Below are 18804 nucleotides of genomic sequence, written 5' to 3'. Positions count from 1 at the left end.
TATTTCTGTAAAACAAAGTAGGTATGGAAAAACCACATCATGCATGAACTAATATTTATGTACAAATATATCTAATAAAAACAAAATGTAAGAAAAGAAGCCATTTGGATTCCTTGCAGAATCCCATTTTTGTGATAAAATTTATAAGCCTTATTTTCATGAAATTATGGCTTCAAGTGGAATGTATAGAAGTGAACAAAATATTTACAGCATTGTCAGGATGACATTTTCTTCCAAAGATTTGTTCTGGAGTGAATGTATGTGTCCTAGGTGTTTGATGACTTAATACCAGACATTGCTGATTTTGTTTGGCATTCTAACATAGACTATCCTGTTCATGTTAATATTTCTCAGTATCACATATAAGTTGAAGATTAAAAGAAGACATTTTCATATTTTTCAATATGCACATTTCCGATGACACTATCAGCCATCTGACTTTTCAAGGTGAACTATCTGATTTCCTGAGTAATATGTTTTAATGTTATTATTGAAATGCTCAACCTTCTTTTATTTTCTAAAGATGGACACATTAGGCCACCAGAGGGCAATCATCCTAAACAGTAAAAGTTTTCCAAAGCACGCAGGAGACGAATGCTACCCAATACCAGAAGTAATTTCATGTGGCAAGAACAGAGAGCCTTGGCCTGGGCGCAGCACAGGTGATACAATTACACTGGACTCTATTTCTTGTTTTTTGAGCGAGATGCACAGTGGGAGAGTGAGAAATATTGCCACCACCTTTCTCAATTTCTTATGCATTGCATTCCATGTACAGTAGAGACAGTCACAAAAATCACTACTGCCCGGTGGGTCTCGTCCACCAGCAAGCCAGAGTACAGTGGATCTTGACTGAACCACCTCCTCTGGTTCATCCCGCACTGCTCACTGTGCCATACACAAAGGTAAGACTGGGTTTCAACAAGACCCACTGGTTCCCTGTTGCAAGAAGCTGGAGGCATTTTCTACTGCTAGCCTAGCAAGGACTGTGTTTTTTGAACCTTGATGTTTCTTTTTGTGCTTTGTATCTACTTTTAATCTCTTCAGAACCTTTGCACCTCCAATCATTTCTTCTCACTCATTCTTCTCAGTCTATAAACATCCTCTTAGATAAGGAGCTTTTCTATGAGCCTGCTTCTGCTGGATACAGAACTCCCATTACATTCCTCCCTGCTAAGCATCATGTAGGAGAAGCCCTGATGACGTCCTTTCCTCACTTAAAAACTGTGTGTGTGTGTGTGTGTGTGAAATCCTGTGAGTTTTCTGAATTTTCTCATGGTTTTCTGTGTAACATTTGACACTGACTGCAGCCCCTGAATCTCATCTCTTTTTTCCTGTTTTCTTGTCCTTTTTTTTTTCCTCTGGCAGTTTTTCTTAATCACCCTATGTTCTACTTCTGTTTCCATCTCCCTCAAATAGTAATGTTAGCCCAGATTTTTATTTTAGGGTCTCTACTTTCTCTTGTTTCTTGGTTAATTTACTCCATACCTAAGAATTTAAATGAAATGTATGCAGGTGAAGACTCTGTTCGAGGCCTATATTCCTTACTAGGAAAAATCAACCCCTGAACAACCTGTCCCAAAAGGATTTCAACCCTTTTTTCTGAAGTTTTCCCTTTACCCTCTTGTCTAATGCTGTTGTCTACATCGAACAGAAAGAAAAACTCATTCATATGAACTGAAAGAAAAACTCTGACCACCCCCAACTCTCTCTTCTGATCCTTACCTGTCTCTAAGACCCATTGGTTCTACTTGAGAATCCTTTCTCAAATTTGCTCTATTCTATTCCCAAAGTCTCTGTCCCAGTTTAGATCATATCACATCACATTCTAAGTAGCAGAATTTGATTAACAGGTCTACCATTGCAAAATATTCATCTAGTTTTGCCATGTCCTAAATTAAAAACCCTTCATAGCCCACTGTTGGCTTCTAATGCATTTGTCTAATTTTTGCTTCTTTCTCTCATTATACTGTGCTTTCGCTATGTCTATGGAATATTATCACATCTGCATTGTGATGTTGTAGTTCTAAGTGGGTGAGCCTGGTTCTCTGCTAAACAGAAAGTACCTGAAGGCAGGAACAAAGTCATAGCTATCTTTTTATTTACAATGTCCAAAAGGGTGCCTGACAATAAACAGATGCTCATTCAATAAAAGCATACTGAATATATATGGGATATGGGCTGTAAGTTTAACATGTAGTGTATAGAAAATAAACTACTGTATTAAACTTCTGTTGAAAAATGCTTTAATTTGTAGATTATTTCAGCCTTCACAGATAAGCATGGTTCTACATTTACACAAAGCATGATTGCTTGCTCTACAGTATGATTTTTTAATTGCATTTTCCATATAGAGAGGTTGATTTTGAAATTAGCAGCCAATTCTCTATTGTACCAGAAAATGTCCAGGACATAAATGGGCTTGACTGCCTCCTTTACATTTATCACAATAATTAGAAATTGGAGATATTTATTAATGACTTATTAAGCAGATAATAAATATTTACTATTTGCTAATGTAAAAAATCACAAAAGAGGATATAAGTATAGTTTATCAGGGATGCTATTGCCCAAGGAGTTAGCTAACAATTTTGACACTTTCATTAAGCTGCTCTGATTAAAAAAAAGGCAGAAAAGACATCAGACTGTGAAACATTCACTTTATTCACATGAAGTCCCTTGCTCTAATCTTTCTTGTACTTTGATGCACATTATCTCTGAGCTATTCACTTTAAAGTGCCATCAGATTAGGAGTGTAGAAAGGGGCCCAGAGACATAACAACAGGGATGAAAGGAAGTAATCTATTCTTTATTCACAGAGGTTTAATGATGAACAGTTTCTTTTATACCACAGCTTGAAATATACAAAACATTATTCATGAGTTTTGATTTTAAATTAAAATATATAAAAATGTCTTCTGATTAATATATACAGTGGGAGGAAATGGGAACACAGTAAGAACATTTACTACTGTTTATTGGACAAACCTACTATAAATTCTCTTAGGCATTTAGACCTAAGTCACTGTCCCACAATGCTTAGAATTTGTGAGCAGGTAATTTAAACTTCTGTTTGCTAGCAGGTACCTCTCGCCCCAACCTACATGTAAATTCAAGTCCACTTACCTCTCCTGGCCGGATCTTAATGTAAAAGTTATTCCGTTTGTATGAAATTTTTAGAACCTTAGGCCAGGCAAATCTGTTGATTCGCAGCCGATCACGATATATCAACAGACCACTTGCACAAACTCCTAGCATAATTTCTACTCCTTCAGAATCCTGGAAAATAGCAGCAAGACAGAACCAATCAGCATCTCACTTATTTCCACTTACAGCTTACACTTCCATGACAGAACCTATAATATACAACTTGTACCTCTAATTTAAATATGAAAAGTGCCACAGCTGTTTCTGAAAACATCACCACTAAGTTGCAGTGGGCTAAAGCACAGCACTGAGAAGCTAAAGCCACTGCAGGATGAGTTCGACCCCTGACTGCCCCGGTGATCCACATGGTGCTGCAGACCTCTCCTGACCAGCCTGCTGCTTCCCTCAGAGTGTACTCAGATGATTTTCCTGTTCTGCTCCCCACTCTGTCTCTAGTGAATCTTCTCACTGCCTCTGCACCCCAGTTCTGTAAATAAATAAATCTTAAAAAAAAAAATTGCCACTAGTAATAGTCTATTAATAGAGAGCCTCTGAATAAATTCTGCTCACCCAGGTGATTCATGTCATAAACACTGCACTCTGGGAAGGCCAACCAGATGAGGCTGTGTTAATGATAATAATAATAATGCCCATAGCTCTCTCATCTGAGTGCCAGGCATGACACTAACCACTTTATATATACTAACTCTCCTCATTGTCACTCCAATATTTTCAGATAGTTGCTATTATTATTCCCATTTTGCAGATGAGGAAACTGAGGCATGGAGAGGTTAGGTGTTTAACCTGTTAAATGTGGGCAGCCTAGTCTGGAGGTAGAACTTGTTAGTGATGTACAGTTAACATGGCTCATTTTGGGAATCTACAACTTTAAGCAAAATGACACAGTGAGGGCCCTCCCTGGTGGCGCAGTGGGTTAAAGCACAGCACTGAGAATCTAAAGCCGCTTCCGCATGAATTCGATTCCTGCCTGCCCTGGAGGTGACCACACGGTGTGGCAGACCTCTCCTTACCCGCCCGCTGCTCCCCTCAGCAGTGTACTTTGTCAATCTGTCTGTTCTGTTCCCCACTCTGTCTCTGGTGAAGCCTCTCACCACCCCTGAGCCTCTAGCCTGTACCCCAGTTCTGTATGCACAAATAAATAAATCTTTAAAAAAAATGACAGTGAAATAAGTGGAGTAAGTCTCTTCATTCATTATCAGCTGTAAGTGTTTTTTTCTCATCAAGTTGATGATGAAATGATGTTCAGTGAAACGTCATTCAAGAATCTGCTAGATACTAAATGGGAGGTTACCTCCCTTTCTCTAAGTGTCTCGGAGTTTGTTTCTTGAAAAAGAACCTTAAGTCTTTTTTTACACAACAGTGTTGTCAAAGAAAAATTTTTCAAGAATGAACATACTTTCCAGTAAGGCTCCCCTATAACCAGAGAGGTCATATGAAGCTCAGGGAACATGTCACGTACAACCTGTGTTCCCTAAACACTGTATTCTGATAGCATGAGTGTAAAAGGAACATGTAAGTGGGTCTGAGTGCGGTGAAGTGAAGGCCAGAGGCTGAACTCTGAGGTATGGTTTCCCCCATTTTCACAGGCTGCAGGAAGCAGGGGCACACAGGAGATGAAGCTGAGCTCTTTGGTCACACTAGTGGGCATGGCCATCTGAGTCACACTCTGCCACAGAACGGAAGGGCATGGAAGGTAGCACAATCTGCCTCATCTATGTTGTGGGAGTTTAGTTCCTAAATCCTGTCAGGGCAAGGGACAAGATGATCATTTCCAGCATTAACAATAAACATTTTGGTCCATCTCTATGAAATTTAACATTACAAATCCAATCTAATTGATTTAAAATGAAATATTTTTCCTCGGTAATGTATCACAGGGTTAGATATGAAATTACGCCAGAGGAGTGGATATACTTGATGGCAGGATATTGCAACATAATAGAATTTGAGAACTCAAGGACCAGAAACTGCCCACCATTTATCAAGGGCTTTAATTTGAAAGAGCCATTTAAAGAGCTATAACCTGATGCTGACAAACAGCCGGCATTATTGATCCATAGAAGCAGCCAGTCTGCTTGTGTGACAATTCAGGGGTGACAGTCACCACGAGCAGGAAGACAGACAAGAGGAGGCCTGTTTGAGTAGCTGCTCCTTGATCTGCTTTCTTTTTAATACATATGCAGCATATGTTTAGGAAATATGACTTACTTATGAAGGGAGAGGATATTTCAATCTTTTTTATTATTATCTACTTTTGAATTACTTATCAGTGTCTTTTTTTTTTAAGATTTATTTATTTGTACATACAGAACTGGGGTACAAGCCAGAGGCTCAGGGGTGGTGGCTTCACCAGAGACAGAGTAGGGAGCAGAACAGGCAGATCGACCAAGTACACTGCGGAGGGGAGCAACGGGCGGGTCAGGAGAGGTTTGCCACGGCATGTGGTCACCTCTGGGGCAGGCGGGAATCGAACTCATGCGGAAGTGGCTTTAGCTTCTCAGTGCAGTGCTTTAACTCGCTGCGCCACCAGGGAGGGCCACTCATCAGTGTCTTTAACTGTAAGAAAACAGAATTCCTTCATGGGGAAGATGAGGGTGTCCGAAGGACACCACCCCGCCTTTCTCCTGTCCTCTCTGATGTACACAACTGTGTCTACTTAACGCTTGTTTCTCCAGAACACCCCAAGCAGATGGTGTTGCAGGGAAGCTGTTCCTTGGCCCAATCCTCCTGACCCACAACCCTCTCTGAGAGGCAGCAACTTCATCATCCTGACTGTGTGGGGAGCACAGTGCCTCCCAGCAAATGCTAAGTCATAACAGTGTTTGCATAAAGAAAAGACAAATGAAGAAAGGCAGTATCAGGATGAAGTAGGGTTTTAAAATGGATAAGTATTTTATTAGTCACACAGCCATAAAAAATACTTCTAATATTAAGTGTTCTGCCCATTTCCTCCCATAGTATTGAGGGCAGTCTGATAAATCTATTGTACTATAATAGCTGTCTTCATTGGGGGAGGGGGAGAAAAGGACATGTGTTTCCCACCAATAGCACAGTGAATGCTTCCTCCAGCATGAAGCAGTGAGGGCTGGGAAGTCCCGGTCTGTCATAATTAAATAAACCCGTATGCTATTTCCTTGACTTCACATCATTGTTCAACCTTTTCCATCCTTCGTTATCCTTGTTCCATGGACAGCTGAATTGGTTGTATATCTATAGTTTAGAATTTTCTATGAAATAAATAATTCTGAAAGGGTCTATTAAGACTGATAGTAAATACCAAGCAGTCAGTCTTCTTAAGAGAATAACAAAGCATTGAGAACAGGTTTTGCAAAACACATGACCTTCATCTAATATGAGTATTTATTCTTTTATACAGAACTGTGAAGTTCATGATTCAGAATATCTAAATAAGCCATAAAGCTTAGGGTCTTTCCTACCAACAGAAGAAAAGCACCTCACTTATAATCAGAAATCAGCTGTAATTTAATTTAGTAAATTTCTTTCTTGAAATGATGGAGTGTGGCTGCATGAGAAAATGAGTCTATAACTGAATCATTTGCTATATTTAATATTCAGATAAATTCCTATAGCAGGCTTCCTTAATTATCTTTTTTTAATTGGCATTATTTCAAATCATATTACTGAATGAAAATGTAGCTATTTTAATCTTGTACAGTAATGATAGGTGATTTTATTTTTTTATGGACAGAAACATTGTTGCATCCTGAGTTGTATGTCTCTAAATGTGTGCCCTAATAATCTATCTATCCATTCATCTCTCCTTCCCTCCATCAGTCCACCTATCTACCCTGGGCAGTTAAGTGAATTGCTGTATATAATGTAACTCAAATTTGCAGGCTACCTTCATTTTTTTCTTCTTTCCTTGTCTTTTAGTGACGTAGGGGGGAAACCCTAAGAAAAAACAATCTATGCGTGTCTCTTTCTTTTAAAATCCTCATTCTGCCTTGTACCTGGCACAAAATATAAAACACCTTTGCCATCTGAGTACAAAATAAATGAAGAAATGTAATAATGAGCTGGCAAAAAAAGAGAGCTACACCTGCCGTTGTAGTTACACAGAAATGTCACCAAGCTTGGCACTCAAGGTACCAGCACGTTCAATGCCCCGGCCAAGTTCTGGAGGTTTGCTAGCACTCAGACCTTCAGGTCTAGGAAGTATTCATCCTATAGGATGCGCAAAATGGCCCATGGGCATAAACAATCAAACCTGCATTTGTTTGACATTTTCTTTTTTTTTAGAGATTTATTTATTTATTCATATAGAACTGGGGTACAGGCCAGAGATGCGGAGGGTGAGAGTCTTCACCAGGAACAGAGTGGGGCGCAGAACAGGCAGATCGACGAAGTACACTGCTGAGGGGAGCAGCGGGCGGGTCAGGAGAGGTCTGCCTCACCATGTGGATCTCCTCAGGGCAGGCGGGAATCGAACTCATGCGCAAGTGGCTTAAGCTTCTTAGTGCTGTGTTTTAACCCGCTGCACCACCAGGGAGGGCCCCTGTTTGACATTTTCGTGTCAAAATTCAAACTCACTTTGAAATAGTCTGCTTCTCAAATACCAAGCCAGAAGCTGTTCCCTTGTATCACACAGAACCTACAGATGATCAAGTTCTTTCCCATGGTTCCTTGGGGTCATGGAAATGTTTTCTGGATCACAGTCAATCAAAGCTCTCTCCCTTTTTTGACCTCAAACTTGACTGTGTATAAGACACCCACTTGCCTAAAAACCTGTTACCTGCATATTCGTTTAAGTTCCACAATAAATTTGGTGACAGTTTGTTCTTCAGAAGTCAAACACCCATTTCTATAGAGAAATGATGCATCTTATTGGCCCAAATCAGAAGAAACCATCCCTGGACTTCAAATACATCTTCTGAATACTGATAAAAGTACAAGAAATTATCCCTCACATCCTAACAAATTACATGTTTTCATCAAACACCTGTGTGTCTGGTGAAAACCCAGAATCAGCACATAAACTGTTCTTGTCATTTACAGATGTGACAACTGGATATTGGACAACTGGCCACTTTTAGACATGATGAAGCAGAACAGTCCAGAAACATGGGTATGTTCAGGGTAAACGTAGAAGAGAAAGGGCTGGCAGTAGCAAAGGACAGGTGTCAGCACAAAGTAGGAGGCAGAATCATGACAAGGACAGGTGAATGAAGAGCTTGTTATAACAAGATAAAAATCTAACTGAACCAACAGGCAATCAGAGACTTTGCCTACTGCAGGCTTTTGGTTGGCTGAGGCCATGCGTCATGTGAATTTGAGCCATGTAGAATACAGAAAACTCCCCAGTAAAATATCAAAGAGCTAAATTATCTTTTATTGCTGAGCAAGACTTAAAAGGCAAACACAAGTTTGAGTCCCCAAAGTTTTCACTTACATTAGTTGAATGAAATTGGTATTTATATTAATAGCAACATTGAATGAAATAAAATTAAACAAAAAGTTTAGGGTTTAAAAATGCATACCTTGGCATGATGTAAATCTACCCCGTACATGGAGAGTTTTTTGGCATTTTCCAAGAAATGCATCTCTGCTTCTGCTGGTGTCATTCCTCTGATAAGAAAAGAGAAATGCATGACAATGCTTTCTTCCACCAGGTACTCTTGAAATATTTCCCACCTAGCTCCTTTGCTATTTAATAAACAAACCTCCACAAGGGTCCTAAGAGATTTATGCTCTGAGGGCAGAAGGATAACAAGAATATATATATATATTTTTTATTTTACAAAAGTTTATTTTTACATCATTTTGTACATTTTTTTTCCATCTCAATTGTAATCCCCGTGGGTTTCCCATCACTAAGTCACCCGTGTGCCATCACCATAATCCCGTGCATTTTCCTCCCTACCCCCCCGTTTTTGATCCCATTCCCCACTCCACCCCCGCAAAATGTCTCTGGCATATGGTTGTTCATTATTTTTGTTATTTACAAGAAAATATTTTTTTAAAGAAAAAAATTACAAATGGAGATGGGGAAGGAGAATGTGACAATTTCAGAACTGTACCATATACAGAACCTCATTCGGTTCTAGCCCCATTTTTAGTGGACTGAAGTCAGCCCTGGAAAATGTGGGCAGAAGTCAAACTTGTCCATCAAGGCACGAGGTAAATGTTGCTCTCTGGGTCTCTGCCACTAACCTGTGGCTCTTGTGCAGCTCGATCACTTTGTCTTCCAGCTCCTTCGTGTGGTTTGGTGCAAATCGGAACTCGCTAATGTAGTCATTACCACATTCATCTGGGTCATAGTCTCCAAGTTCTGACTGAACAGTGTAGGAGCCCAGCAGCGCGAGGGTGACGAAGGAGCAGGGCAGCCTTCCAGACACAATGTCGTCTCGCAGCTGTAAGCAGAGGTAGTACCTTCCAGGAGCCAAGGGACAAAGCAAAAAGCCGGCATCAGGGCACGTTGCAAGCAGGCCAGCCAGAACAAACTGTGCTGGGAGCAGTTACTCCCTGTCAAATCATCTCAGGGCCACATTTTCTAGCATCTATATTTTCACCTAGATATAAAAATCCTTGGCTACAAAACAGAATATTTAAGAGCTTCTAGAAGCAAGTCAATATTGAAAAGCAGGGTTTTATTAGCAAAGTACACAGTAAAAGAAATGAAAGGCATAGTCCTCTACTATCTTTTAAATAATGTTTAATGTCAAGTGAACAATTCTCAACACATGCCCTGAAATCTTTGGTTGGACAATTATAATAGAAAAATGATGTTCTTAAAAATAATCAGGAGGGATCTCTTAGGCTTAAGGAAATCTCATCTTGATATCTAAATTAAAAAATACTGTATATGGCCAAGACAGATTTCAGGCATTTCAACAACCATGTTATGATAAACTATCCTCTCAATTTCCTGCTTTTCTAACCTGATCATCTCATTTTAATAGAGAATTTTTTTTTCCTGTTTCAAATTCCTTTTTTTGTTTTGAATGTAGATACTGTCTTAGATTCCAATTTGTAGGAAGACTAACTCTAAAAATTACTACCTTAACATATGAGAATCTCATCACTTTAAGCAGGTTCAAATTGTGAGAACATAATATGTAACATATAATGTAAAATCTATATTAAAATATAAAGTATATAAAAATACAATATAAAATTATTTTCCATATTTTTCCCAAGATATCATAAAATTATCCATAATAACAGCTGTTATATTACTTTTAAGATTAATAGATCTGATAATAACTGCAGAAGACTCCAAGGCAAAAGTTAACGCTGATAAGTTTTAATAATACTTTTCATGGTGTTACTTTTCATGGTACTTTTCATATTTCATGAAATTAAACATGCTTATAATTTCATATAAGAAATCAATTATTGAAATTGAAGGCTATGATAATATTTTAAGATCCTCTCTTCAAGTAATTTTAAACTGATGCTATAAGTAAACTCTATGTAATCCAGACATAAAAAATTGTGAACGCTTCACAGACTCTGCAATCCTTACAATAATAGCAAGGAATTGTAGACTAAGTTTCAAAACCAGGTACAATAGGTTCTACACCCACAGATTAGCCACAGTTAAATGGCTTCTCAATATTACTAAGAGTAACTGGCTAAGAAAACGTAAGTTTTCTCTGATTTCACATAAATATAAAAGACATCCTTTGGAACTAGTTTTTACCTCTCTCATTATGTCTGGTGAAATTGTTTCTAATTATAGCAAGAGATCGACACTTTTTGGGGAATTTCCTTTTCTGAACAGACTTCCAAGAAGGATGTGAGGTTAACACAGTAAGTGCAGCACATACTGCACTATGTCACTCTGATGCCTGCAGACTTATTACCAGATAGCAGGAGTCAGGCCTTCGTGTTGCATTCTCCAATGCAGAGAAGCCAGGAGAGCTGCACAGCAAATGGAGGGGAGCAGCTTCCCAAAGGGACCCCTCCTCATGCTCAAAGCTCAGTCAACAAACTAGTCAGAATATTTGTATGTCAATACCTTTCTTTCAAAATGAATCCTTTCCTTGGATACCCAGGCAGGGAAAGGACACTCTGAATGCATGTGTCGTGTGTGTGTGTGTGTGTGTGTGAGCGAGAGAGCATACATGACTTAAAATTAGCTATCTAGTATCAGATGGCTATTTAAAAAGGAAGGATCAAAGACACTTTTTTTTTTTTTTTTGCCTTAGTTTTAAAGGAGGAACACTTAAGGCTCTATCATTTAAGGCTGAATCTCATCCAATTTGGCTGTGGTAGGTGGATGACAGTATGACAGTATCTCAATTCCTCATGTTTTCCCACGTGGTCAGGCAGAGGGAAGTATCAGCTTAGCAGCAAAGATTCAACAGTGAGCAGAAATGGTTTGGCAAATCTTTTCATCAGATATTTTTTCTCCTTCGGCTGTCTTTTGTTTGTCATTTCAGTGTCTATGAGTGTAAGGTCACCAGATGTAAACATACTCTTCTCCAGGGAGCTGAAGAGCAGAACAATTCTCCCTACCCGACTGCCTTTCGACAGCCAACTTTGAAATACCTGGTGATATCTTCAGATAGCTGGGCGGGGTCTGGTGGGTAAAATTTCACATTAAATGAAAAGTGCCAAGCACCACCTGCAGAGATGAGAGAAAAATTAGAACCAGGCCTTAGAAAATTTTTTACTTCCCAGTGTAATAGCAAGAATGACCTTAACTCCATGCACTAAATTCCAGGCAAATTCTGATCATCATCAGTGGGAAAAACGGAAGACTTTCTTAAAAGAAATCCACAGATATGTCTGACACTTAATCTAGTTTCTAATCTTTTCCCCAGTCAACTAATTTACTTGCATATCTAACTAGCAGGAAATTGACTGAACTTCCTCTCTTTCTCAGGAACAAAGATAAGACTTTGGTAGCAGGAAGAAGTGAGAATGATATGGGTAATCCTCCATCAGACAAGTCTGGAATTGACTGGCTTTATTGCTATGAAGTTCCTGAGAGCCAGCATACCAATATTGCAGTCATGATCCATTTCCTCTGTCCTTTCCGTTTTGTTATTACAGGTTAAATCCCATTATAATAAACGTCAAAGGACTGCTCAAGATATTTTTATTTTATGGTAAAGTTTGCTATAGTGAATATTTAAAGAAGTAGGCTGCTCTCTGGGCTGCTGAAACTTCTTTTCTTACATAGAGAACTGGGATACAGTTCTTGTACATACAGAACTGGAGTACAGGCCAGAAGTGCAGGAGCAGTGAGAGGATCCACCAGAGACAGAGTGGGGAGCAGAACAGGATGACTTATGAAATTCATTGCTGAGGGGAGCAGTGGGCAGGTCAGGAGAGGTCTGCCGTGCCATGTGGGTCACCTCCGGGGCAGGCGGGGATTGAACTTACGATGAAGTGGCTTTTGCTTTTTAGTGCTGTGCTTTAACCTGCTGTGCCACTAGAGAGGGCCCTCAAGGAAATTTTTGATTGAAGAGGTACTTGGATATGTTTACTATGAGTTACCAAATTCCATACCTCCTATTATCTGGGACTGTTACTCTTACACAATTAGACATACCTTGTTTTATTGAGCTTCACATTATTACACTTTGCAGATGCTGCAATTTTTACAAGACACTAGCAAAAAGATTATGATATGCTGAAGGGTAAGATGATGGCCAGTGTTTTTAAGCAATAAAGTATTTTTAAATTAACTTAAGTATACTGGGCTTTAGACATTGCACACTTTATGTAAACTACAGTGTAAGCATAACTTTTATATGCATTTTTGTGCATATAAAAAAATCATGTGATCTGCTTTACTGCAACATTTGCTCTATTGCAGTGGTCTGGATCCAACCTGCAGTATCTTTTTGATGTGTGACTGTACCACTCTTTATTTTGGGGCTTCTACTTACAGCTTTTCCAGTAGTGAAAGGGTGAACCAGATGATGGCTCACTGGACCTACTCTCTGTATTGTCCACATATATACTAGAAACATTATGGTCTTACTAAGTTCTACATTTTACTAATTCTCTATATATAGCTCATTATTATAAACATGAAGCATACCCTTTTCTACATTTACTCTTATGTGATCATTTCTTGTAACTTCTATTGATCTTGTTTCTTTTTTTCTTCTGTTCTTTTAATGGAATAATTTACCAAAGTTCTTCCTTGGAACATGGTTACATTTGTTCCCCTCCACCCAATACCTATGTTAGGCCTTGTTTGTACTTTGAATGAACTACTGAAAAACTTTCTCCTACATTACTGGCTTCTATATAGGAAGAAACCTTTTCTCATGCTGTAGACATCACCTTGCTCTCACTCTATGATTTTGTGACTTTACAGTCCAGATTTATGCTTCAAATACTCTCATGGAACTTCAAACATCAAAATTATCTTCTTCCCCTTACATGACTTCTGGAAACTCCATTTTTCTCCAAAAGCAATTCTCAAATATTCAGAAGAGATGAGATTGGAAGTAATTCCTAGCTCTTTTCTTTACACTGTTCTCTGGTGCATGTGTCAAATACATCATTGGATTCCTATACTTTTTGTCATAAATGGCACAGGTCCACTTATTCTAGTTTATTCTTAACTGCTATTCATACACACTCAAGATGCCATATATGTGGGGTTTACTGGGGTGATTTACTTGGACTGTGTATGGAACTGGTACCACTGGCTGCTTAATATCACTTGTAAGTGACTCAGAAAAAGATTATAGAAACATAGGCTATAATAATTAAAAACCTTGGTTGGTATTATCTCCATATTCCACATAAAAGTGATACCACTTTGTAGCTGTCTTTCTCTTTCTGACATTCCCTCTAGTTGCTTTGATGCTGTTGCAAATAGTAAGAGTTTACCTTTTCTGATTGCTATCTATCAAACATATTTCTTATAATTATATTTTTCTTTTTTAAAAAAAATATTTTATTTCTTTATGCATAGAGAAAGGCCAGAGGGGCAGGGGTGGTGAGAGGATTCACCAGAAACAGAGTAGGAGCAGTACAGATAGATCGACAAAGTACATTGCTGAGGAGAGCAGCGGGTGAGACTGGAGAGGTCTGCTGTGCCATGTGGATGACCTCTGGGGTAGGGATGGAACTCACAGTGAAGCCTCCATGGTTTAGCTTAGTTTTGCAGTGCAGCGCTCCAAACCGCTGCACCACCAGGGAGGGCTTGATTATATTTTTCTCACTGTTCTCAAAAATGTCCTTTTGTTAGAGACATTAACAATGACAGAGACACCCAACTGGGAGAAAATTTCTGCACTCCATACAACTGATTAGGGATGGATCACAAAGATACACAAAGAACTCAAAAGACTCAACAACAAAAAGTAAACAATCCAGTCAAAAAATGGGCAGAAGAATTTAAAAGACACTTCTCCAAAGAGGAATTGCAAATGGCCAACAAGCACATGAAGCAATGTTCAACATCTCTCATAATCAAGGAAGTACAAATCAAAGCCACAATTAGCTATCATCTTACACCAGTGAGAATGGCAAATATTAAAAAAAAAAAACAAAACAAAAAACTAGCAACAACAAATATTGGTGAGGATGTGGTGAAAAGGGAACTCTCCTACACTCCTAGTGGGAATGCAAACTGGTTCAACCACTATGGAAAGCTGTGTGGGGGTTCCTCAGACAACTAAAGTTGCGATAACATGTAATTAGGTGATTCCACTCTAGGAATAGGCCCAAAAGACACAAAAACGTTAATTCAAAAGGACATCTGCATGCCTATATTTACTGCAGCACTACTTATAATAGGTAAGATGTAGACACAACCCAAATGCCCAAAAATTGGTTGTTGCTTGAGGAGGTTTTGTTCCTTTTCCCCATTGGACCTTTCTTCACCATTCAAAAAAGGTTAATTGCCCCCCCAAAAAACAAAACAAAACAAAACAAAAAAACTACCATTTGCAGCAACATGGATGGAGCTAGAAGGGATTAGGACCAATGAAATCAGTCAGAAGGAAATAGAAAAATATCAATCAGATAGTTTCACTTATAGGAGGAACATAGGGGAACCACATGAGGGACCAAGGATAAAAAGTTACAAGAAAAAACACAACAAAACAAAACATCAATACAAAGACAACTATAAATCAGACACCCTGCAGGGCAGGGAGAGGGAAAGGGATCAAAGCGAGGGCAGAAAGTGCACAGGGACTATGGTGATGGAGCACAGGTGAACTGGTGGTGGGAACTCTATGGGGACTACACCTGAGAAAAGAAAGCAAACATTGTGCAAAGAAAGGAACAATCATGTAGCATATATAAAAAATAAAATAAATCTAGCATGAGGAAAAACAGTCCGTTTGTTTGTCTGATTTTTTTCCCCTTATTGATTCCTATTTACTTTCTGCTAAATGAATGCTTTTAATGTTTGCCAATGATGAGGTTCAAAACGAGAGAGGGCTTTCCCAGAGGCAAGTGGAACTAAAGCTAATGAAACAGTTATGGAAAATAGATGCATTGCTCTTTTATAATTTTTATCTACTTCAAAGTATGCCTCAAAATCCAATGAACAGGTTAACAAGGTAATTAAACAACTCCATAAGTAGTTCAGGGTAAATCTAAGTTGGAAATCCAAAACATAACAAAAGAAAGTATGTTACTGCAAAAATCCTCATTCCACAAAAAAAATGTTTCTATAGTGTGCCTATGCAGTATGGTAACTCACAGTAAACACTCTTAACAAGCACTGGCTTGCTTGGAATGCCAGTCTCTAGGCGCTACCCAGCAATCTTTATTCCTGAGATTTGGAATATGGCCTAGAAAATCGTAATTTTACCCCTGGTGATTCTAAGAGGTGGGTCCTGGAATCTTATTTCAAAATCACTAATCCTAAGGAATCACTTTTCTATAGTTATAACCCAAATAACTAGAAGGTTTGCATGGTATTTTTTTGCAAACAGTGGGAAAGCTTAAGAAAACTGCAATTTACATCCAAATCAAGAAAAACAAATCCAGTTTAATGAGGCATAGTACTTAAAATTTATGAGAGGCAGATTAAAGTTTAGATACATATAGAGAATTTGGTTAGACACAAATCAGCTGGGAGGATATGATTATGCAGCGAGTGGGTTTACAGGCCTGTGTCTTCTCAGAGGACAGCACTGGTTAAAAACAGGAAATGAGACAGTTTGAATGCATTAAAAAGATAGTGCTATAATGCTGATATAGGATTTTAAATTACAAATTTATGATAAGTAGAAAATTGTGAAACTGAAGTGAGCTTATTCTGATGAAAAATTCTAATTTCAGTCTTAAATGCCTGCCAAATCTTAAAATTCCTAAACAGATCACATTTATAGCATAAAATTACTATATACAGTATATTCTATATCATAAAATTGCTATATCATAAGTATACTGTATGCACATAGTATTATTTAAAAGATGATTAGAGTTGAATTTTTTCCATTAAGAACAAATGTTTTAGTTTGAGAATTTTCTCATAAATTTGTAACTTAAAATCTTTATCAGTTTGATTGCCATTCTCTTGAGTGTCTCATTTTAGAGACATACGGTGAACCCACAGCATGGAAATGACAAATATGTTCTTTTATAACACACTTAGAGAGAGGAGATGCTATTACATTAGGTACACTGGATATAATACTTTTGCCTTGCAAATTTTGATGAAAGAGGTCTCTTAGAGCATAGGAAACAATAAAGACATAGAGAAGAAGCTACCAAATTCTGTATTTTAAAAGATCCAATTTTCCTTGTCTCATCTTTTATCCATAATATTTTTACTTCATTTTCTTTATGTTTCAGTCAAGTTCAAGATGAAACTACCCTTTAAAATTCACTTTCTGACTGTCTCTTTAGCTTTCTTCCCTTAGAAAGGGAGGCGGGAAACAGGATAGATGAGAAATTACAGGAAAAAACAGAATTCTATTAACAACAGAAAAGAAAACTTTATACATCTCTTCTTGTAGCAATATTATGATTTATCCTTGATTGCTACAGATCTTTTCAAAGTGCTTTATAATTATAAATCATCCAAGTATAAAGCACCTCATTAATTAGATGAATATAGAGGATTTATGTAGACAAAATATTATGATATGTACAGCATAGAAAGATCTTAGAAAATACTCATCATCTTAAATTTGTTTATTAGGACTCTGGAACAAAAAGAAGTAGTGTTTTTACTTATCACAACTGTAGCTGTCTGTGGTTTTGATTTCAATTTTTTACATAAAAAGGCTGCAGTATCAATTTCAGGTTAGTGAATATATTAGTAATTTTTTTCTAAGAAATATGGTAAATAAATTTTTATTTGTATAGTCAGCAGATTCTAATAGAAATATACTAATTTGTTTCTTTTTTTGAGATATCTATCCAGTATCACATAATTACCAGTTACTTTTTTATTAGTATTTGGAGTATTTTGACATCTCAGGACACTCACATACACTAGACATAATCATTTTTTTTTTTTTAACAATAAACTACTGAAAACTTCAATGGGAATGATCTGCATATTAGTAACCTACTTTTTTAAATTTATCTTTCAACCCGAATTAGTTGTTCAGGAAAATTAATCTGGATTTTGATAAAAATATAAACTTCTCTAAAAAATTAAAGTTATTGTTAACTGCTTAAAGAAAGACATTTAATCCTTATAAATGTTATTCAGGTTTATAGCAAAGTCAAAAGCTACAAAAAAGAGTTAAAAACAAAAACATTTAAATTCTTTCTCTACCCTATACTACAGCACTTCTGGAAATTATTACTGTTGATATTTTTCACAATTCCAAAAATTTTCCATGTATATTTATATATGCACAACTTATTTAAAAAACAAATCTGTCTTTCTGGTCTTGCTAATACCTCATTTATATGACACATTATACTGCCTCGTTTAATTAATAGTTGCCTAATAGTTCATGGCTAGTCCATGATTAATTTAGTCATTTCTTTATAAGTGGATTTTTAAGTTGTTTCTAGATTTCTGCCTCTGCATAGATTATTAGGATAAACTTTTCATACTTCTGCACTTCTCTCTTATAAATATGTTGGATAAATTCCTGCATGTAAAAGGAGGCTTAACAAATAAAAATATTTTCAATTTTAATAAATACTGACAAAATGCCTTTTAAAGGGTTGTAGCTGTTAATACTTTTACAAACTATGTACATATTTGCCAGTGCAGCATGTTATTAAACTTTTAATATCTTGTTTAAAGCTCTGTAAATGCTAATAGGCTAAAAGTGATGTCTTTTTAATTTCATTTGTTAGTGATATCTAACACTTTGTCTAGTGTCTATTAGCTACTTCTATTTCAGTTTAGTGAGTTGTTCATGTAACTGTTTCATCCATTTGGAAATATGCATTCTTTAATTTGCTTGTAGGAGTTGATAAAAGAGGTTGTCAACTTCAGTGTGATTTGTTACTTCATTTCTACACTATCAAAGGACTAAAGATTGACTTTTGTGTGACAACTAGAATATAACATTAATAATTAAATTTGGAACTTTCAAATGATTAATTGCCAATTAGGGTCAATTGATTAAATTATATTTCACGTAAGGATTTGGGCAGAGGATTTAGTCAAATGTCAAGGTCGTTTTATTGCAAGTTGTAGTGATTGAAAACATCTGAGCTAGACAAGTCGGCTATAAAGATCAAATCTGCCTTTAAAACATCTATATTCAC

At 37.3% G+C, this 18804-nt stretch overlaps 1 protein-coding gene across 1 annotated transcript in view; it reads right to left on the bottom strand.

The window, feature by feature from the left end:
• The window catches only part of EPB41L3 (erythrocyte membrane protein band 4.1-like 3), a 176952-nt gene that overhangs the window by 30396 nt on the left and 127752 nt on the right, over nt 1-18804 (bottom strand). Inside the window, exons 5-8 of the mRNA XM_012725842.1 lie at nt 11683-11806; nt 9340-9558; nt 8667-8754; nt 3127-3279 (exon numbers count right to left, since the gene is read on the bottom strand). Coding sequence (XP_012581296.1) covers nt 3127-3279; nt 8667-8754; nt 9340-9558; nt 11683-11806 — 584 coding nt within the window. The remainder of the gene's footprint in view (nt 1-3126; nt 3280-8666; nt 8755-9339; nt 9559-11682; nt 11807-18804) is intronic.

This window comes from Condylura cristata, unplaced genomic scaffold (assembly GCF_000260355.1).
Source record: "Condylura cristata isolate star-nosed mole 26May11 unplaced genomic scaffold, ConCri1.0 scaffold00016, whole genome shotgun sequence".
Taxonomy (NCBI): domain Eukaryota; kingdom Metazoa; phylum Chordata; class Mammalia; order Eulipotyphla; family Talpidae; genus Condylura; species Condylura cristata.
The sequence above is the reverse complement of the archived record's forward strand: the minus strand, read 5'-3'. Positions and strand labels throughout refer to the sequence as shown.